Below are 23,278 nucleotides of genomic sequence, written 5' to 3' on the forward strand. Positions count from 1 at the left end.
ATCCTGTCTTTCTCCCAATACAGGGATTCAAGGTGGCAAACAACAAGTTTAAAACAATACAATTTAAAAACAATACAAAAACATTAATAGTAAAAATTAAGTACAAAAGCCATGAAAAGCCACTGAAAGACAATGTCCTCACATTTCATACTCCTCTTCCTTCCAGAACTATAGTCGCCCCTTCGTTTTCATGGGGGAACTATCCTGGAACACCCCCCCCCCACAAAAACCCCAATTATCAAAACCCCCCGGGAAGGAGGGGGAGCCCCCCCCCCCCCCCCCCCATTTTATCCCCCTCCCATTTGCTCCTTGTGCATAAGCAAGGGAAGAAGATCCCAATTTAGTGACAACGGAGAGGCGACCATATTTTCTTAGCAACATATCTGGGGACAGAATCTTTCACGTCTTTTCAAAATGACCAGGGTAAAAGTGCTAGTGGGATCTCAAAGAGTATTGTTCATGCATTCTGAAAACATCAACATGTATTAGAATTCAGAACCAACAGTGGAGGTGTCATTGTATGATTTCCTGCTACCTTAAAGATGTGTGCTTTGAGAATATGATGGCCCAGCTCAATCGTTTGCTGTCTGTTTAGTTTTCCTTCTTGACGAGAAAACCAGAAGGCGAGCAAGGTATGGCCACTCCTAGATAAAAGAAAAGATAGAGAAGAAACGTGGTGGAAAAGGGAAGTCAGAATTCTCTCTCCACTGCACCAACTGACAGTTATATCATCAACTAAAGTAGAGAATCAGTTTCACTTCAATAACCTCGCATTCACCTTATGCTTACCTGCTTTCTCACCACTGATTTTATCTTTGTGAAAATGCTAGATATCAAACTAGACTGAATTCTGAACACCGCTCAACTGAACTTCATTAAAAGTCTGTCTGTCTTTGCCTGTGTGTTGGCCAAGCTAAAAATGCAAGAGGATGCTCTAATAATGTGTTAACTGTGCCAAGTGTGTTTTTGAATGTACAACTCTCAATGCCAGGTGTGGGGAGCATGTGTAACCAAGTTCTGGGGAGAAAGTTATTGATGCCTATACACACTTAAATCCTGTCTTGGAATAATACAGCAAACATCTGGTTTAACCTGAAAATTTTATCACTGCATTTCTGAATATGCCAAACAATCAATTAGCACCAAGAGTAATAAAAAATTCCTTTGAGACACAGCATTAAAACTAAACAAAATTAACTATGCAGTCAGAAGAAACAATTTAAAAATTATTATTATAATTATTATTTCCTGTCTTTCTCCCAATACAGGGATTCAAGGCGGCAAACAAGTTTAAAACATTACAATTTAAAAACAATACAAAAACATTAAAATGTTTAAATGTAAAATTTAATAGTACAAATTAAGTACAAAAGCCATGAAAAGCCACTGAAAGGCAATGTCCTCACATATCATACTCCTCTTCCTTCTAAAACAATTATTTTCATATATGGGATGAACACTTAAGACACAAGTTATAGGATATGTTTTTCATGAAGAAAATTTCTGTTGATTTTTTTTTTAAAATGACATTCCCATCCTTCTAACCCAGAAAAAAGATTCTGAAAGCACTACGAAGCATATCCTAAGAGCTCATAGCAGCTCATCACAATTAACCACAAAATGTTGATTAATCTCAAATTACTGAAATGGAAGGCAGGAAGGGCTTCAGCAACTGGAGAATTTGATAACTATAAATTCCATCTATGAATATTGAGCACTATGGAGACACAGATATTAGAAGAGAAACTCTATTTAGATCTTAAGTGACTTCTCCTGTAAGAAGCTGATTCCATACTGCTCTGGGTACACACACACACACACACACAAACCACACACACACACACACAAAACCAGTTTTATACCAATAAAATCAGTCAGTCTTTAAAATGTGACAAAAGTCTTTATTTCCACTTTGCAAGGTGGGCTTCGTTCTTGGAGCCAGAAGTGACTGGTTTGCTTCCAAATTTACCATATGATTAAGTAAGATCAAGTGCAGAAGACTCTTATTTGGAAAACTGGCAAACTGAATGGATGATCAGAAATGCTGGGTGACCAATGCACTAATTGGTTTCCAGGTGCTTATTTAGTTTATGCTAATTTAAAAATTTATGCTTAGAGGCACTGTTTTGAACTTCATCAAGATAAAAGAAATTGGAAAAACTTAAAACTGTATAATCCTATTAATGTGAATTTTATAAGAAGACTAGGAAGGTCTGGATTGAATTGATGTCACGTGGGGAAAAACTCTTATTGTACTTAGAAATATTTGGCCAAAGGGACACAGTGAGTAAGGACTCTTGGCCTGTAGCCTAAAGCCTGGGATGCTGGGGGGCAAGGAAGGAGAAATGTTTGGTGAGATTAAGCAGCAAAGAGTGGAAACTGACATCTGAATCCCCATATTTTGAGAAGCAGAATAGTCTAAACCACCCTTCCAACCAACCAATATTTTCTACCATACGGAGAAGCAAGTTATATTCTCCTTGGAACTAAAGGAGTGTGGAGGCATTCAGCACTTAGCTTTTTAGAAGGAACTGTCAACCTTCTCTCAAGATCAGCTACATCATGGCTCCAGTGTTCTACTGTGTGGTGTTTTCACTATTCCTTCCTTCAGAACTACAGGAGAATGGAGGTACCAACAATTTAGGACTTGTCTACACAGGTGAAAAATCCTTCTCAACCCAAAGATGGTGCTGTCTGTCTCCATAATGCAAGGCAATCTCCAGGGAAATACCACAAGTTTTTACTGTTTACCTCACTTTGCTTTGAAGTAAGCAAAGGCCTGATACAGACAGGCAAAATAAAGCTGCTTCGAGTCACTTTGGAGGTATGGTGTTTCAATAATACATGTGTCCTAAAAGTCCAGAAGCCGCACCAAAGCCACACTCCAGTCCTAAGGACTAGAGTGCAGCTTTGGTGCAGCTTCCAGACTCTTAGGATGCATAATTGAAACACCATACCTCCAAAGTGACTCGAAGCAGCTTTATTTTGGCTGTCTGTATAGGGCCAAAGTCAGGGAAAACCATAGAGTTTTCTCCAAACCCTGACGTGAATGTGGGAGGTCTGGTGTGTGGACAGCTGGATCAGGCCTGATTCAGGCTGAGTCAGTTGTCTACAGGCCAAAAGCCACTGAGCACTGCAGGGAAAGGGGATGGCCTATCCATGGAGCCACTGCTGCCACTTCCTTGCCAGCAGGAGCTCTGTGAAAAAGCTGCCTCATACGCTGCCACTTCTACTGAGAGTAGAACAGGGTGCCTATGTGATCAATCAGAAGGGGCTAGGGGGACCTCCTTTCCTACATCACATGGCTGGGCATGCCTTGAAAACGTCAGTCAGCAATCTAGGGGGTGGGAATCCAGCCATATGTTGTAGGATCATGGGGGGGTGTCTAGATCACTAGCTACAAGGTGTCCAAACATGTGATCTACTGGGGGAAAGGGCTAGATGGCTGGTTATGACATATCCAGGATGTGTCTAGCCATGCATTTGGGGATGGGTGGGTCCCTCTATCCTCTCCTTTTGCTGATCAGACAAGTGTCCCATTCTATCCTCTGTAGAAGTGGCAGCATGCCAGGCAATCTTTTCTGCCAGCAAGAAAGCAGCAGGAGCAGCTATTCAGGGGAAAGATCAGTGGAGGCTAATATGATATTGGCCCAGCTGACTCATGTAGACACCACTGCACTGTCACATTGGGTTTGGCCCAGTGCATGTGGCTGCCATTGTAGGCAATCTGGAGTCAGTCTGGAGCATAATTCTCCAGGGTGGGCCCTGACTTTCAGCCAGTATAGACAAGCCTTTGGTTTTATTTGAAGATGGGCTGAGTGAGTGAATGGAAAGTATTTAATTAATGAGCAACATTAATGGAAATCTTTAAACTGAAGGAAGTGTTTAATGCTTGGTGGCAATATGGAATGTAGCCTTCAATACATTATTACAACTTTAAATTATTTCTGTTTTGAACTTTACCAGGATTTTGTGTGGGTTTTTTTTTGCAATGTTTATTGAAGTTGTGTTGATTACATTAACACTTGATATATTACGATGTACTGCATATTTATTTCTTGTTGAAGGATTGAATGGCTATGCATTTACACTGTACATCTTAATTTCCTAATGACATATGCACTTAAGAGTTTAGCCACCTTGATCTTATTGAAGAGGATAGAAATATTATTATTATTCTGAGTGAAGGAATGATTTATTGCAGGTACTTCATATTTAAGAACAAACAAATGTCAGATGCATTTTATTATATTTTGTTACTATTATGAAATATTTATACATTTAAACATCCTGATAAATATTTGACAGTCTACACCTAATAGCTATATAGTTTCTTGCTAAAATACTATTTGGTTCTTATGTAAACATGCTTCAGGGTTGTTTTTTTAAAAATTACATTCATCCTAAATGCTGGATTAAGGTGTTTACTTAAAGATATTTTGATGACTGACCAAAATTTATGGATTACAATGGATTCTAGAAATATTAAAAGGAAAGTATCCAGTGAAAGAAATTCAAAGGTTTGCATTAATTCAAAAATATAGTATCAATTAGTGCCAGAAAACTACTCCAAAGGGAGATGCAAGAGGCAGTGGGATTCACTGATTTTGGTAAAAGCAGCAAGAGCCAATAGAGGTACATCGGTGGAAATTTGTCCCATATCAACCAATTGCAGCTCAGGAGGCAGTGACAAATTCAGAGATAACTTCAGATATTTATTCAATGTTACAGTGATTTAATGGAATTGTGAACGTTTTTGAAGAAAAAATATATTGTCATTTTCCTTTACATTTTCTACATGATCACATAGTTAATATATCTGTTCCTGGAAGGTCCCAAGGTTTGTTGGAATAAAAATCTAAACAAAAAGCACTATGAAGACCAAGGATCTATCAATATGTGTCTGGGAGAAGGTTGTGCAGAAATATCATTCAACGCTGAGTTAAAGGTAAAGGTAGTCACTTGACATGAATGTCTAGTCATAACTGACTGTAAGAGGCGGTCCTCATTTCCATTATTAAGCTGAAAAGCCAGTGTTGTCCGAAAACGACTCTGGTGGTCATGTGGCCAGCATGACTGCACTGAATGCTATTACCTTCTCATCAAAGTGGTACCCATCTATCTACTTGCATCTGCATGCTTTCACACTGCTAGGATGGCAGAAGCTGGGACTAGTGACAGGAGCTCACCCCATCATGGGGCACTCAAGCCTCAAACTGTCAACCTTCAGATCTTATGACCATCAGAACTGGCATCTTAACCACTAAGCCACCGCATCCCCAAGGCTGAGATATCCCCTCCCTATTTTTTTTAATGAATAAATCCCAAACTATGCACATCTCTTCCAACTCTATGATTCCATGATTACAAAGTGGAAAAAATATGGCTCAACTCTCACTGTCTAGAGAAAGGGATTTACCAAACCTAAGGCCAGGAAGGCATTAGAGAAGCAACCACAAGGGCAATGTTATTTCTGAAGGAGTTGGAGACAGTACCAGCTGAGATGGGAGAAACAGTCCATGGAACAAATATCCCTGGACAGTCCACAAAGCCGGACATCATGGGACACTGATGAGAAGAAAGCCATTACTGAAACAAACTCATATTGAAGTCCATTTGGAGTATGTGAAAAAGCAAGGGAAAGACAAAAGGCTTACGACCAACACTAAATATTTTGAACTTGCTGCAAAATACTACGTGTAGCACAAAGCCAATAGTGCTCCTTGCCCTTAGAAGACCATCCCTATAATGAAGCATGTGGTGGCAACGTTATGTTGAGGGGTTTTTCTTAGTAGGGACAGGGAAGCTGGTCAGGACTGAGGCAAACTGAATGGGGCCAAATATAAGGTAACTGTAGAAGAAAATCTGTAAGGGAATTGGAAATGAGGCAGAACAATGAGCCTAAACACACAGCCAAATCACTGGAGTGATTGAAAAACAAGAACTTGAATGTCTTAGAATAGTTCAGTAAAAAACCAGACATACTCCAAGAATATGTGGCATGACTTCAAAGTTGCTGTTTATCAATAGCCCCCATTCATCCTAACAGAGCTGGAAAAGTTTTATCAAGAAGAACAGCCAAAAAGCACATGATCCAGATGCACAAAGCTGAAAGAGACTGATACAGACAACTTGCCACTGTAATTCTACAATTGTAATTGTAGAAGCCAAAGGTGCTTCTACTTAGTTTTGATTTTAGGAGGATAAATATTAATGAAGCCAATGCGTGTCAATTTGTTTTGCATAATTAATTCTTGTGTAACAATGAAAATATTGTGCACTTTCACAGTGTTGAGTATCTTATGCTGATCAAGTGGCAACAATGCCAATTAACTCCAATCAAATTCCAGGTTGTAACACAACAAAATGTGGAAAAATCAATGGGGGTGAGTGAATTTTTCTACAAGCCACTGTAGAACAGGTGATGCACAAATATAACTAGCTGCAATCACAAGTGGAATACAGAAGTGTTAAATCAGTTGCTAAGTTAAATAACTGGATTGTGTACATTAAAATAGTTGGATAAGATTAGAACAGTTTGATGTATAGGAAGCTTCTGCATCTAAAACACATGTATGAGGCAGAGATGAGCTTTACACTTTACAAAACAGAAACATTTTGAAAGGAGTAATAAATATGTTCCAAATGTACCAAATATGTTCAGAAGGGCAAGCTACCAATCTCCCTCCCAACTTTGAGCCACTGAGATGGGAAGCAATTGACTGGCAGTCCAGTGGTGATTCTTTTTGCCTCCCCAGCTCCCAGTCAAGCAGGGAGAAACCAGCAACTCCTCCCCAAAATGGCTTTTCCTACTCCAAAGAAGAAGACTGGAATCCATTACCTGAAAGCACTCCCAAAGGACAGATTTTTGCTCTATTCAAGCCAAATTTTCCCTTGTGAAAGACTGTGGAGGGTGGAAGAGTTGATGCTATTGTTTAATGGCACTGTGTACCTTTGGAAAATAATGTGCACTAGTACGTTGTGCCATTACTCAACTTCTTGGAAAGTACTAGGTGGGAGGAAGTTTTGCATTTTGCAACCTGAAGGTGCCAAGTGTGTACTGGATGTTTTGAGCCCAACAGCATTTAACTCTCTCCTAGCCTTCCCTTTTCATGATTTGCGATTTTAAAAGGCTTCTCTTAGATCTAGGGTGGATCAGTGAGCCTGTAAAATGGGGTAGAAATTCACACAAGACAACTAGCACGTCCTAAAAGACCATCTCTTTTGCAATGATGCTTCACTTCTCTACATTTAAATCTCAACAGATAAAGTAGGGAGAATGTCCTTCTTCATAGTGGCTTTCTCAATGTTGGCTCCTCTACCGTTTTAAGCAGAAAAAATAGATAAAGGGGGCAAGATTCCTTAGGTGGGAAAGGCTGAGACCTCGTCCAAGAGAGATGGCCCAAAAAAGATTCCTGAACTATTTGAGACGTGATGTGGTCCGAGCAGATATAGATCAGAGGACTAGTCTACAATAAATTACTCATCTTATATCCCTACACCAGGTAGTCTGCTATTTATTCTCAACTGATTCTGAAAGCCAGTGTGGCACAGTTGAGTGTTGGACTACAACTCTCGAGACCAGGATTGGATTCCCCACTTGACCATTAAACCCACTGGGTGAGCTTAGGCAAGTCACATGCTCTCAGTTGCGCGGGAAGGCAATGGCAAACCTCCTCTGAACAAATGTTGCAAAGAAAACTGCATGACAGATTCGCCTTAGGCTTGCCATAAATTGGAAATGACTTGAAGGCACACAGTAACAACAAATGCTGCTAAATTTTTAAAAAATTAAGACCAAATATAGATTTTCCATTAGAAGGGTAAATTTATATGATACAACTACAGCAGAGATAGAAAGCTGTGGCAGGTCTGGGTGCAATTTGCTGTCCTTGAGGCCCTCTATGATACAGAATACTAACAATAACACTAACAAAAACAAAACAAAACACAGAAATTGGATGTGAAACAGTTTAGAGAGGCCTTACAATCTAATTAAAAGGTGAAGCTTCCAAGAAAGCCAATTCAGTCACCTTTCTTGGCCAATAAAAGGTCCATCTGTTGGTTAAAATGATAGTATTTTTTAAAGTTGTCTTTAAGTATTACAACCCAGGATGCATTTAAGAAATGATGTTCTTTCACCTACTATTCTACATCAAAACTGATAATTACTTACCTAGGGTCGCAGAGAAACTTGGTTTTTTCTCCTTCTTCTCTCCAGATTAGCCATTCTCGAAAAGATGGATGGACAAACATCCGGGTCATATCTCTGCGTTTGATAAGAAACATAGAGAGGTTCTCCATCCTTTGCTGAAAGTCCTCCCATTCCAAGGTACCTTCAATGTTCCCTGCATTGATGGCCTGAAATATATGCTCATCAGTCAAGGGATGCAGAGATGCTACTGCCACATTCAGGAGAGGCATTACCCGGTCAAAGGAAGACTGTGTTGGGAACTTCATATTGCACTGCAGTAGATATACCTCCGAAAGGGAGACAGGAACTACCTTATAGCTGGAGCTTTTTAACACCAAATAGCCCTTCTCTATAAGATCAAATGTGAGTTTAAGGTATAGGTAGGATCCTTGACTCAGGCTTTTGAGATGAGAACTGAGTTTGCCAAAAGTTGTGTTGTCCATTTTGCCATTAAGAGAAATGTTATTCTGTATCTCAGAGCTGCTATGTATTCGATGTAAGATGTAGGCTTGGAGATCCTGATCTATAGCTTCATTCTCTTCTAGTCTGTCCAGGAATATCCTATGGAAGGGCAATAACTTAATTATTTCCTAAAATGGGGGGGAAAGGAAAAAAAGAGAGTAGAGAAAATTCTGGAGCAATTGAAAATAGTATAAATACATTAAAAAGAGGAATACATTATACGTAAATACAGTGGCTCAATAACTGGCAATACTGTACAAGCATGTTTTTACCTTCCAAGTGAAAGAATTACAGGTCACACACAATGGTGTTGTTACACCAGCACCATATAGAATCTCAATCTCTCTCTCTCTCTCTCTCTCTCTGGATTTAAACACATTTACCCTACCCTACAGCTATGAAAGGCCTCCAGCATGGTTTACAAAGATCATGGCCAGACTCTGCCCTCAGGCTTACAATCTAAAAAACATAACACAAGTGCATAAGAGATGGAGACTGAAGTTCCATTTGCACTGCAGAAATAATCCAGTTTGACACCACTGGTTTAATGCTATGGAATGCTATGGTGAAACATTTAGACTTCTCTGTCAGAGAGCTCTGGTCCCACTAAAAATCCCAGGATTCCATAGCATTGCGCCATGGCAGCTAAAGTGGCATCGAATTGGATTATTTCTACTGTGTGGATACAGTCTGTGAAGAAGAAGAAGGGGGAGGGACCCAACAACTCAAACTCAAACATCATTCTTTAGTTACACCAGCAAACATTCTCTTACCTGTCCTTTGTGGTAAAGTTAAATTGAATTTAAAATAAACCTAAAGCCAAATTGCCTTCCAGACCTCAACCAACCTCTTCTTGGGTTCTTATTCTGATGGTACTGAAAGATACATCTGGTAATGGCTAGGTGTAATTAGCTGTGTTTTAGCCCATTTAGCACTGTGTTTTAGCTGGTGATTTTTTAAAACTTTTCCAGTTTTTATTTTCTAACTTTCTCTTGCTCCATTTTAGAAGTACTGTACACTGGAAGCCTCTGGGCCCCCCGCCAAAAGGCTGATATACTGTCTACACAGAGAGTAACACACAGAAGCCATGTTTTGAAAGGGAATGATTTGTTTGTAAGAATTATCAGTGAGGAATAAGATATGAACTGATAATCTCCTTGGAGGGGCTGAAGGAATGGAATTAAGTTGTGAGATTAATAGAGAAAGGCATACTCTGAAGGGAAAAGAGGTCTAAATCCATTTGCTAGTCCCAAGTAGAGTAGACTCACTGAATCAAATACTGAGAGTGAAGTCAACACTTGTGAAAATCCTATTGATTTCATGTTCATACTCATTTGGAACTGGAAACCGGATATAGGCCAAAAGGCCAAGGTGGTTGTGCTTGCATCTTTTCCTCCAAACTTTTTTTCTGTTTTCCCCACAATATGGGTACTATCCCAGAAAGAAATATATCAAGTGTGTAATTCTTATCTTAAAGAAGCATTTATGTGTTTGTTTGTTTTTAAAAATAAGCTTAAGCAGATATCATAGTTACACATCTTATTTCATGTCTCAGTTTAATAAAGACAGTTTTATCCTCCACTGACAGTTTTATCCACTGTAGAAATTACACTAACATGGTATAACGGTTTGAGTTTCTGGACTAGGGCACTGGGAGACCAGGGTTCGAATCCCTGATCAGCCATGGAAACACTGGATGACCTTGGGCAAGTAATACTCTGTCAACCTCAGAGGGCAAGGACAAACCCTCTCTGAACAAATTCTGCCAAGAAAACCCTAAAATAGGGTCGGATCACCATAAGTCAGAAATAACCTGAAGTTACACAACAACAACAGCAACAACAGCAACAAGCACTCCAGTGCATCTATCATGTTCTCAATAATGCACTGATTATGTTTGCTTAAAAAAAATACAAATCACAATCAATAATCTTTTAATGTGAAAGGTGAGATAGTGCTTTTTAGAAAGCCCATCTACATTTTTTCTAATGAGAGAATACATGATGCTGTTGAAAACAAAGTCAGTTTTAAAAACAGCTTAATATAGTATTTAAAATAGATGCCAAAATATTATTTAACATAACATAGTCTTCACCATATCAGCAAAATAGTTGTCACCATATCAACAGATAAGATGAAGCACCTTCAAGTATCCACCCATAACAACCGCCAACAGACTATAATTATTGCTTCACAGTTCAGAAGCAGAAGAAAATTCACTACACTCACTAAGAGTGATTTTTTTACACAAAACAAAACACCCTTTTACACTTCACCAAATTTACAAAAAACAAACAAACCCCACTTCTGATGAGGCACAAGGAGAAAAGTTGAACCTGCAAACAGGTTTGTGGTTATTGTTAAACTGTTATCTGGGAAGAAGCCTGTAATAGTCACGGTTTTTTTACAAGTCAAGACTTCTTTGGCAAATGAACCAGTCCCATAAAATGTACCAGATGTAAGTGCAGCTGCAACACATCATTTAAAGATGTTTGGTAATCTTTAAATGAGGTAGTTGCCTTAATACTTTAATGTTTTATAGGGATACTTCAATTAACAAAACCTCTGACAAAGAAGCTCCTTTTTTCACAAAATCTTTTAATGCTTTCCTAGTCTCCACTTTTCCTCCTCATCCTTTATCTGGCTGGAAGTCTATAGCAGCATTGGCATGATGGTGAAGAATGACTTGAGAAACAAAGACTTCCAGTGTTTCACTGCAGCTGTGTGTCTAAAGCAAACAATGCAATAAAGCTTGAGCTGGGAAGGAATGGGGCTCTTTTCCAGTTCAATCTACTGTAGCCATATGTGTTTGCATATAACAGGCAAAATAAACAACAGCTGCCTCTATAATTCCTCTTCACTGAGGATTTGTGAATGGCAGAACACAGAGAACAGGAAAATAAATAAGCTTAATATCTGACCATCAAAATCATGATGGCTGATGGGAGAAATAATCATTGTTGGATGCCTTTTGTAAGTAGTTGGAAACTACTTGAAGGCATACAACAACAACAGGGATGTTAAATTATTCATTTTCCCATCTGAGAAAGCAAATAATTTCACTAGTTTTCTCCCTGTTGCCAGACATCTTCAAATCTATGTGTTTTTTTCCTTTCATGTGACACTCGGAAGGTGTGGGGTGAAGGCAGCCAAAGATCTGGAGGCTGTAGCCTTCCAGGATCCTTGGTAGCCTTTCCCCAGTGCCTGTCCCACAATTGGGGAAAGGAAATGCTTACATCTATTTTGTTAATTGATGTAGTTAATAACCATTTGTGTGACCCTAATTTCTCCCCTTTCAACATACATGAGTCTTGGATGTACTGTTTCTAAATTATCTGGTTGCAAGCAGAAAAGCCCACCACAAGAGACAATTAAAGGGACATGTTTACATATGACAAAGGAAACCATTGCCTGTACTAAAGAGTATAAAAACATGTTTTCAACCTACCTGTAGACTTGTTCTAACTGTTACAATCAACTTCAGCCAGGATGGAAATTTCCCTATCATTTTGCTGAGGAATGACACTATTGTATCCCCGTAATCAGGTTTGTGAAATTCAGCTTCGTTTAAGCCATCAATCAATATGATGAAATCTTCATTGGGTATCTTCCGCTCTGAGAGGGGATGTGGGAGAAAAATATGCACAAAAATGTTCTATTTGTATTCAAAATGATGAAGGAGTGATATGTTGCTACCAAAGAAAACTCGTTACCTTTATGAAGGCTTTCCAGAGGCTCTAGAACTCCTCTCCTAAAAGATGCTAGGGGATCCTGAACACAGGATCTCAAGCTAAGCATGCTCTGTAGATGTGGTTCCCGCAACAGTTGCTCTCTGTAGGCAACAAACTGGGGGGAGCGGCAGAGCAAGGCTGCCACATTGTGTACAAACTCTGGCACAAGGCAGGTATAGGCATTATCAGCCTGGCAGTAGTGATACGCAACAACCTACAAAAGGAGAAACCATGGTCAGTGAATTGGAAACAGCATTTGCTTGCCAGTTTAATTCACAAGAAGGCTCCTATGCTAAACGCCTGAGACATGAGGGTGAGAGGACGTGGGTGAAAAGAGGAGCAAGTATTTTATAACAAATGCTATGACATGAAGAATTAAAGCACAGTTCGTTGCTGACACATGCAGTGAGAGATACTGACTTGCTTTTTGGAAACTGCTTATTGTGTGATAAAGCTCTGGCTGCAAGCACCACTTTGGATTTCCAAATGAATAAAACATGGAAGCCTTAAAAAGAAAAAGGTGTAAACTGTATACCTCAGCAGATGAGTTATCGTCAACAAAGGGTACTCCCATTCAAGAGAATAATGTCTCCCCAGCAGCCACTTTAGTAACAAACTCACCTGTTTATCTGACTGTGAATAAAGCAGAATTACCCTGTGCATGGCCAGGTGGGATTTTTTTATTCATATCTTTGCATTGCCTAGGGCGATTTTAGTCTATATAGTAGCTGGAAGTTTGGTACAGATTCTCTATATAGGCACAGACTGGTACATATTCCCTGTATAGGAATGTTTAAATTCATATCTCTGCATTGCTTGAGGGGATTTTAGTCTGTAAAGTAGTTGGAAGGTGGTACAGATTCCCCATGATTAGGAACTAATGAAAATTCTTAGGTCAGACTTTGGCGAATATGCTGAGGCATGTGACTACATCAGGCAACCCTTGAACAGGGATGGAATGAAATTTGCTCCTAGGGCCATGAAGAGAAAAGAAGAAATGAAAATTGTTTCATCTGTTACTACAGAGCAAAGACCGATTAAAACCTTCTCAAAATAAATTATTCATAATGTCAGGAGTTCTATTCTAAATTATCTATTTTTGATTCCATAAATGAAATAAACTTTAATTATTCAATCACTGGACTTTAAGAAACTCACTACCCTCCACAATTCTCTTTTGAGTAAGCCTATAACGGAAGATGACATTAAATTTGCAGTCCAAAAACTAAAGTCCAGTAAATTCTCAGAACTAGGTTTTCTGGGGATTTTAATAGACTTTTCTGTACTGAATTGGTTCCACATTCAGTTGATTTGTATAATAAAGGTATTATGAAACTTCACCAGCTAGATGATGTATTTCAAGAATTTTCCCTATCCCCACAACAATGGAAGACTGCCCACAAGTGACATACTCTAGGCCAGTGTTCCCCCAACTTTTTCAGCCTACCACTCATTTTTCTCTTGTTGGACACCCCCAAAAGACCCCCCCCCAAGTCCCATTTCTAGACATTCAGTCTACTGTTCTACTGCAAATCCAAAACAAACAACCTACGTTGCTGATCCCTTTGTACTCCATCGTCCTGGGAGCAGCAACCAAGAAGTCGGTCAAGCAGCAACCTAGAAACCTCTTTTCCATGCTGGCCTTGCAGGAAAGGCTGGCATAAGTGAGAAGCTTCTTGTTTGCTGCTGGACTGGATGCTCAGTTGCTGCTCCCATTGCATCCAGTCACCCTGAGAGCAGCAATTGAGTAGCTGGCTGAGTAGCGAATGAGAAGCCTCTTGCCAATGCTGACCTTGCAGAAAAACCTGGTGTGTATATAAGACTTCTTGGTCACTGCTTAACTGCTTGGTTTAGTTGATTCATATAATTTTGCTTTCAAGGTGACTAGGTACAAAGGGAGAAGTTTCTCCTTGTTGACAAAGGACTCCAGAGGGGAGCAGCCACTTTCCACTTTTCTCTCTGCTGAGCAAGGACGCTTTATCTGAGACAGGGAGGGAGGAATCTTTCAAAGAATTAACCCTAGTTATTCCTCTCCTCCTTCCCCAGAAATGTGTCTTCCCCACACAGTTTCAAATCGCCCCCCTCCACTAACATTACTTCTTCTACCTCTTCTCTCTGCCGATGAAAGAAAGCGGGAGCAGCAACATAGCTCTAACCTGCCAGCCAAAGCTCACAAAGCTTAAACAGGGTCCCAAATGAGAAAGTTCCCGTTTTGCTGCTGCTTTTCCTCTGCCACCACATGCTCTAACTTGTTGCTCCCATCAGTCAGTCTGTCCCAAAACGGTGCTATGCAAATAAACTCATGCGGGCAAGTGAAGAGCAGGAGACACCACCACACAAAGCAATCAACAAGGTTGCGGGGTGGTTTTAAAGAACCCTGAAAAGAGGTTTCGTGCAACCCTTATCCACACCATAACTTTAAAGGCCACTGTTTCACTTTGTCTTTCTTTCACAGCAATATTTTGACTGTGGGTGACTCTGCTGCCCTCTTTTCCCTCAGCACCCCCCTGGATCTTTTCGCCACCCCAAGGGGGCGGTACTGCCCACTTTGGGAATCACTACTCTAGCCGAACAGCCAAGGTGACCAGACATCCTCCTTTTCCAGCTCTTTGAATCAGGATGTAAAAAAAATTAACTTCCATTTTTGGTAGCAGGAGTTTTATCACAAAATATACTGAATTTGATTAAACTGGATTCATATCAGGCTGCAAACTTTCAGTTGCCATTTGAAATGTGATGCACCACTCCACTTTGTCAAATTCATCACTTACATTATTGTCTTTGGATGATCTGAAGGTGTTTGATAGGGTGGAATGGGGCATATTTTTGGAGTACTTACAGAAATGAATTTTGGCGAAAATCTTCTACAAACTTTGAGGAAACTACGGTGAGCGCACGTCATACGCAGGCATGCTATATGCGGGTTTGAGCGTACGCTCAAACCTGCGTAGAGCCATGCAGGAGTGTGTGGGGCACAAGGGGTGTGCTGCCACACTGCCGCATGCATGAGCCCCATTCAAGTGAATGGGACTCAAGCATACGCAGTATTTGGCTTACGTGGGGGGGGAGGTCCAGAATGGATCCCCGCGTAAGCCAAGGGCGCACTGTATATGGACATGCAGAAGCCCTCATACATGTAAACAAGATGGACTCATCCTCTATCTGATTACAGCAGGATATTAAGCAGGGATACTTTCAATCACCATTATTATTTACTCTGGCAGCCAAACCATTGCTGAATCTTTACAAAATAGCCAACTATTCAAGAACCTACAATTAATGGACTAACAAAAGATAAGCCTTTATGGTGACAGTATATTAACATTTCTCAAAAATAATAATATTCCTTCTCAGAACTAAAAGCAGCTATGGATGCCTTCAATACTTATGCCTCCCTTAGATGATGTGCATTAAAACTCTGCAACAACAGAATTGGCAAAAACTAATCTGCAGCTGCATTCTTCAGGTTTCACATATCCGGTGATCATAATTACTAAGAAAATACCTCAGTTTATATCCCAAAATTATGACATGGTTACTAAATGAATGAAAGACAAAGCTTTGTCATTGAAAGTTCTAATGCTGGGCAGAAACTGTTATCTCAAAAATGTTTGCAAACTATGCTTCCTTTTGATTTTCCAAAGCGTACCTCTTTGTTGCCCTTTCCAAATTTAAACTCTGGCATTCATAATTAATAATTTTATGTTTAATAACAAAAGGCCTCGGTTGACAAACATCCCATACAGATTGCATCTAATAACAGAGGAGTTGTGGTCCCGGATATTGAAGTTTAATTTATTGCTTTCCAATTAAGCCCGCTGACTCAAATCATGAGGCAAGACACTTCTAATAAATGGATGAATCTAGAGAGCAAGAATGAAACCTCTGTGGAAATCAATCTAATATTTTCTAAAATTATACATAAATTGATTAAGGGAAATGAAAACCCTTTACAGCAGGCAACCCTGACAATTTGGGAAAAGATGGAAACATTCTGGTTCCTGATTCTTCAACCATCAAACCCTTTCTCCTCCTCCTCCCCCCCCCCTTTTTTTTTTTTGCCCTCCAGATAGGTTAGTTGAGTTTCAAGACTGGAGCAACGTAGGGCTTTATATGATGCTAGATCTTTTCTGAGAGTAAAAGCCTAAAAAAGGAGATGTCTTTAGATTTAGAACTTATTTCCATTTCATTTACAACAATGGCTTTTACATCTAGACTAGTGTCTGGGGGAGAAACCCTTGTCCCTTTCTGAGAAAATGGATAAGAGATCTGAGCATACATATAAGTAACAGTATGGACTGATTTATAAATGGTTATCATTCTTGTATGTAGAAGGTGGCACAATCTTAGTACAGTGAACCCTTGTTATACTGTACACTGGGGTTTGGTTCCAAGGCCCCCATGGATAACAAAATCCTTGGATGCTCAAGTCCCATTAAATATAATGACATAGCAATCCTAGGATTCCACAATATGCAAACATAGGAGTTAAAGTGGGATCAAAGTACTATAATAATTGTCTAGTGTGGAAGAGAGCCAAAACACCTGAAGGTGTTAGTTGAAAGAATCCCAACGGTCCTCATAACAGAGTGTAACAGAATAGGTAAGTGGAAATATTCTGGGAGCTTCTGTTCACAAGATCTTAGCAGGAACAGAGATTCATCTCAGCACACCATGGAGAGATTTATTCCATCCCTTTACTCATGTATTTGCACTGAATAATTCAAAATTACATCAAGGTTCAATTTTGTTTTTAAAACAGTTTAGGGATTAGAATTTGCTGCGGTAATATAATTTTAATTATTTTTCTTTCCAGAAAAACAAACAGTGGTCAATTTAAATTGGTAGTGACTTCACAGAATGATTTCATTGTTTGAAAAAAACAAAAAGGAAATGTTTGCTGGTTTCACCTTGCAAGAAAGCCTTCCTGTTTGACAGTAGTAAAGAAATCACCCTGGGACCTAGCTGACATAATATTTCTATAATCTTATAACAGGGAACATGGATTCCAGTATTCCCAGTTTGAAATATAATTCCTTATTATTTGTACAAACACTTGAAGTATACCAATAACTTCTTGAAAACCTTTGGTTTCCTGCATTCAGATTGATGTTTTGAGAAAAAATATCTAAAATTGATAATGAACATTAAACATTAAAAGAAATATATATATATACCTGGGCAGCAAGCCTCCGCATAGCCTCTTCCTGACGCCTACGCATTTCTGGGGTTCCTGGGCAGCTTCCACTGGTGATGGAGGAGTGAGCAGAAGGTGGTTGGTTGAGGGGAAGCTCTCTGTTTGCATCAACATCTGCAATGCAGAAAGGGGGGACGACAGATATGGGAACCATAATTGTTCTGTCCCTTCCAAAATATTCCAACAATGTCTTATATGAGATGCAATGCTTTCCATAGACATTAATTATTATTTTTTAAGATTTTGATCCTGGCAGAATACAGCAAGGGCTTAACTAGTGTTTTTAAGGATGCAGTGTTCAGTGTAGCTAATTTCAGGTGAGGAGAGAGAAGATCTTAACATGATCTCTAGATCCAAAAGCTGCTGGTGGGGGATGGGGGCTAAAAATAAGAATTATGAAAGTAGCACATGAAATTATACTTTGAAATAGAAAAAAATTCTTCATGCCCTATTTCATCAGCTCTAATCCTGTTCCAGAGAAAAATATGCAGACTTTTACATGTTCTATAGCACCCTACAAAGACACAGTTTTGACAGGAGAGTTCTTAAAAATAAAGAAGATACATAAACCCAGATCTGAAATGATAATGGGTGAGGAAACCATATCTAGGCATCAAAAAGAGAGATAAATTCCCTTTATATTATATTAGTATGAGTCAAAAGTAACTGGTGGGAAATTAAAACCACATACATACATGGAGGAGGGGGGAAATTAACATTAAGCAATGCATACAAAATTGCATCATAAACAAACTAGAACAGCCAATACACCATCCGACATGCCTGACAAAATATTTCATTGAACGTTTGTATCATCCTGAAACCTCTGATGCACAAATATAACGAAATAGCAGCCCAGACTGTACTTCTGGCTAGAGAATCTAGTTTGCACTAGACTATGAAACTTGAGTTGTATCAGATTATTAGACAAAGAGCTCTATAATTCTGGGGTGGTCACTAAAAATATTTTGCGGCTATTTGCACAGTATCCTCATTTAAACTCCAAAAAATCTTTAATTTTTCTGCACAACAGAATCTAGCCATAAGCAGTAGTTGACTGCCTTGAGTTCCTGTGAGAAATTAACAAAGCAGCATAATTAACAAAGGAACATGCTATTAAAACACAACAGGTAACTCCAAGTAGTACATCTCCCCACTCACGTTTTGGGGAAGCATGGGGGCTGTCCGAGGCAATCTGCCTCATACGTGTGCCATGACAGCTCAGTGCAACCAGTCTGGAGATGATTGCTGTCTTGCCAAAGCCAATATTTCCAACAATGACCACTCCTCTATTCACACTGGCATCAGCACTCTGTAACTGTACATCAATTTCTTGGAACACCCAATCCCGGCCAACAAATACAGATTCTGTGGTGATGCTAGGCACCTCAAAAAGCAGTGGTTTCAAAGAGATATCAGGAGGTCTGTAAGGTGCAAAGCGTACTGGAAAGGAATAAAGAATACATATTTTAGCGATTCCACAATGTTATGTTTCCAGAGGGGATAACTCTGTTGCCGCAAAAACGAGAAAGAGTTTAGTGGCATCTTAAAGACAAAAAACTTTTATGAAGCATATGTTTCCATGGACTGTCTTGCTTTAGTCACAGTAAGAGCTTTCAAATGTATCTAGAGAAAGGTACTACATTTTTGCAACATAACCATTTTAATTTTTTTTCAAAGAAATATTGTTCTGCATACTTGAAAAATACAAGAGTATACATAGGCCCCTACATTTGTCTCTGGGTGGATCCATTTCACTATCCTAGCTGTTGGTAATTACTTCTGTCTAGATTTAAATTTAAACTTTAAAAGCATTATTTGGGAATGTTTTGGATAGCTCAAATAAACTATTCCAACAAAAACAGGAAAGCTAGGATTAGCAGAGATAACACTAGATTCCTCCTTATAATGTAAACACATATATTAGGCACCAATGGTAAGAAGATTGCTGCTGCTTACTCTTTGAAGTACAACTTCACTGTGGAAGAACAATTTTTCATATGTAAAAACCTGTGGTTTGTCTGAAGACATTATAGAAAGAATGAGGGGTTATTAGGTGGCAGAGACCCCTCTATACAACATAAGAACATCACCCATACCTCTCAAGTCCTGTTGTGTGCGAGCACCAGCCATGCTCTGCCGAGGCATCCGAAGAGATGTTCGTAGGGGAGCATGCCGCTGCTCATCTAGATAAGCCAGATCTTCTAAGTGGGCTGAGCTAGTGGCTGTCAATGGGGGGGAAAGATACATCAATCACATTTTACTGTGTGACAGTAAACACGCATATAATATTCATTTCATATGTGATTTGTGGGTTACCATTATTTTTCAAGTCATATCCGAATATGTATTTGGGCTGCATATAGGCAACCCAGATGGTTATGTGCTTGTCCTACTTCAAGTTACAAGTTTGTCTTACTTCAGTTTATCTTTCTGAACATCTTCCCGAACAAGGTGTTCTAGGCAGCTTAAACGGCTATATGATATGATCCCTGTACAGCAAGACTTTTTCCAGACTAAACATGCAAGAACAGTGGTGCAAATCAGTTATTTGCAAATGTGTAAACACATATGTAAGCTGTGTTCACTGAACTGAGCTCATCAAACTTCTTCACTAGTATTTGTATCATTAAGATAAAATTAATTTTATCTAAAATTAATTAATTGCTTATTAGCTTAATAGAAAATGTAAATCTGACTACATAACTGCAAGAAAGCTTCCTTAGAGCAACAGAATCATAGAAACATAGTTAGAATAGACCTGAGATAAACAGATGGGGATAGATAGATAGATAGACAGACAGACAGACAGACAGGCAGGCAGGATTACTGCCAAAAATTCAGGCCTAGCTATGTCAGTAGGTTCCGAATATGTTCTGAGCAAACACAATGTGTAACTCAGAGACCATGAAGAAGAAATGAATTTCATAGACTTGGGTACCACTTCCAAGATATCTCATTATGCATATGCAAATATTTCAAAATCCCCAAAATCTGAAATCCAAAACACCTCTGGTTCCAAGCATTACAGATAAGAGAGATACAACCTGTATACATATTTGTATTAAAAATTGTTTTTGTGTGAATAGTTTTGCTTTACAGGAAATGGGGAGAATATCGAGAGAATACACCAAAAATAGAGAGAAACATTCTTGTTCTCCTAAGGATATTCCATGCTAGAGCCTTCTTTATACCCGACATTATTTGGGGGAATGATCATTGTTATTTATTTATGTAACACAATTAATATGCATGGTGCTTTACTGACTATTAGAATGCAGGTCTTTCATTCATAAGGGGCTACAATTTTCACAGGTCACTCTGCTAAACTGCTTCCCACTGATCAAGCACCTTTCCCCTGTTCTTTGCTCATGCTGTTTCACTCCTCCTAATCTGCACACTTGCTCATCCAGATTTCCTCTTCTTGACTCTCATTCAGTTGAGTGAATCCTAAAAAACTGCTCTTGTACCTTGCTGGTATCAGTACAGTTTGCCACAAAGAAAATTATTTACTGAGCTTCTATACTTCATTTTATATTTGTGTTGCAAAGGAATATCTAGTCAGCAATAAGATTCTTGTTGCTCACTTAAATTTAAAAAAAATGGAGGCATGTAAAAGCACTCATGCCTTTTGGGGCATAGCAGTCACAAAAGAACTATGTCTCAAAGCTTCTTCAGAGAGAAAACTCTTAGAAACGTTGCTAAAAATAAACAGGAAGAAAATGAGGACAAAGGGTATAAAACAAAGTTACAGGGAAAAGACTGAAGGTGGGCCACATCTATATAAGGCAATCCCTTTTGGCCTAGGATCTCACTGAGGTTGGTAGAGAGCTGCTGGGATAAATGTCTCATTTCACTCATTGTAACTAACTGCAAGAACAGGCCATGTCTAGGACTGCCCGTTTTCAGCAAGGTTTCTAAATTATATGCTTCCATGCCCTACCCTAGAATTTAGTTTCAATGTAACACATAATCACAGTAATGCTTTTTTTTTTAAAAAAAATGAGAACTTCAGGAAAAAAAGGAAATGGAGTTTAACTTGGATTTCAGCTAATTAATTACTACATAAGCCTTTGCCACGCAAATTGGTGATCATATCTCTTCTCACTGTGTAACCTGGAAATGGTATTTCATAGAGAATTTTAAATTAATTATTGTGTTAATTTAAAATAACATCTGTTTTCTGCCAAAACCTAGACATTAAATTCAGCTAAGAAAACTACAGAGAAGCTCCCCAAATTGAAATGTTAAGGCCCAAGAGACAAAATTGGTGATCCCTGGATTACTGGGGAGGAAGGGACTAGCTACGAAGCCTATAAAGTTTGTCTAAGATCTGAAAGCTTCTGAACCCTCTTAAAGAATATGCAAATACCTTTATTACAGGTTTGCTATCTTTTTGTTACTTACTCTCATGACCTCTTCAGGTTACAATAAGAAACTTCTTCATGATGCCCCTGTGACTGTTGCAGTTACTGTAGTTTGACATGGATCATGTGGGAAGAAATCATTGTTATCTCTTTTACTCCTCTGTACAGAATCTTATTTTGTATTCTATGCTGTAGAAAAACTAGGAGGGGAATGATTCATACTGTTTCATATGCTCAGCAAATTACTAAGTAAACATGAGTTTCCACAATGTCACTAATGTACATTAGTACAGTTATATACAATGAGGGGTTCTTCTGTTGCATGGCTCCTTAATTTAGCACTGACTAATTTTCAATACAAGATAAATTACAGTCAGGATAGATAAAAGTTGTCTCCTGAAACAGTGATAGGGATAGTGGATTAGGATTTACATACTTCAAACTGTCTTTTGTAGAAATCTTATTTTGGATTCTCACTTCCTACCTTGGTTACTATGCTCACATATCATTCTTTATCTTTAGCACATCTGGAAGTTCTTATGATTATGGAAAATAATGAGTGGTAAGCTGAACATCCAAGCAGCATTGTGCATATAGTTCTGACACAGTCATCAACAGAGTTTATGCTCTGCATGGTTCTTCAGAAATTTCATACAAGAACAATTAAAAACAGAGGTTGTGACAAGGGGATTCATGGACCATAAACAAAGAAAAAGACTTGAGCATTATATGTAAGTTGCTAGTCTAGATAGTAGCTTTATGCATTTGAAACATTTAAATGTAAAATGGCAAGATGTTGTTATGGGTTTAGCACTAACTATAGCTTAACACAAAAAAACTATTTCTTACCTGCTACAGAGTTTGGCCGTGGCATAAGGTAAAGTGGAATGGATTGTACTGACTGGGATAAAACTGTCTCTAGGTTCCTTTCAGGGATCTTATTCAGACTGTATGTAGAGGCTGTCATGTTTTCATCCACTCGATATAAACAAGAGTCTATACTGGATTTTTGAGACTGCCAAGGTTTCAGGTTTCCTCCAGATCCTAATTCTTTACTGCTTTCCCCTCCATACTTAGCACGATCCATATTTTCAGAATAACTTGTCAGTGTTGCTGTACCAAATAGAAAAAGACAACAATAAAGAAAGCGGTTAATGTATACATGACTTCACAGATGAAGATTAGATTTGTCAGGATTTAAAACTCCCATCCTCCCTTTCTGTGTGCTGTGGGAAAAATTTAGATTTCTGGTGACAGAATGAATTATTATTATTATTATTATTATTATTATTATTATTATTATTATAGCAGCAAGGCAATAGGTGCA

At 38.8% G+C, this 23,278-nt stretch overlaps 1 protein-coding gene across 1 annotated transcript in view; it reads right to left on the reverse strand.

Annotated features, from left to right (window-relative positions):
- Positions 1–23,278, reverse strand: part of TANC2 (tetratricopeptide repeat, ankyrin repeat and coiled-coil containing 2) — a 246,480-nt gene that overhangs the window by 30,773 nt on the left and 192,429 nt on the right. Inside the window, 8 exon segments of the mRNA XM_042475775.1 lie at positions 536–644; positions 8,177–8,784; positions 12,105–12,271; positions 12,370–12,601; positions 17,565–17,698; positions 18,746–19,027; positions 19,684–19,809; positions 22,801–23,064. Of these exon segments, the coding sequence (XP_042331709.1) occupies positions 536–644; positions 8,177–8,784; positions 12,105–12,271; positions 12,370–12,601; positions 17,565–17,698; positions 18,746–19,027; positions 19,684–19,809; positions 22,801–23,064 (1,922 nt within the window).

Source organism: Sceloporus undulatus, chromosome 6, assembly GCF_019175285.1.
Source record: "Sceloporus undulatus isolate JIND9_A2432 ecotype Alabama chromosome 6, SceUnd_v1.1, whole genome shotgun sequence".
NCBI lineage: Eukaryota > Metazoa > Chordata > Lepidosauria > Squamata > Phrynosomatidae > Sceloporus > Sceloporus undulatus.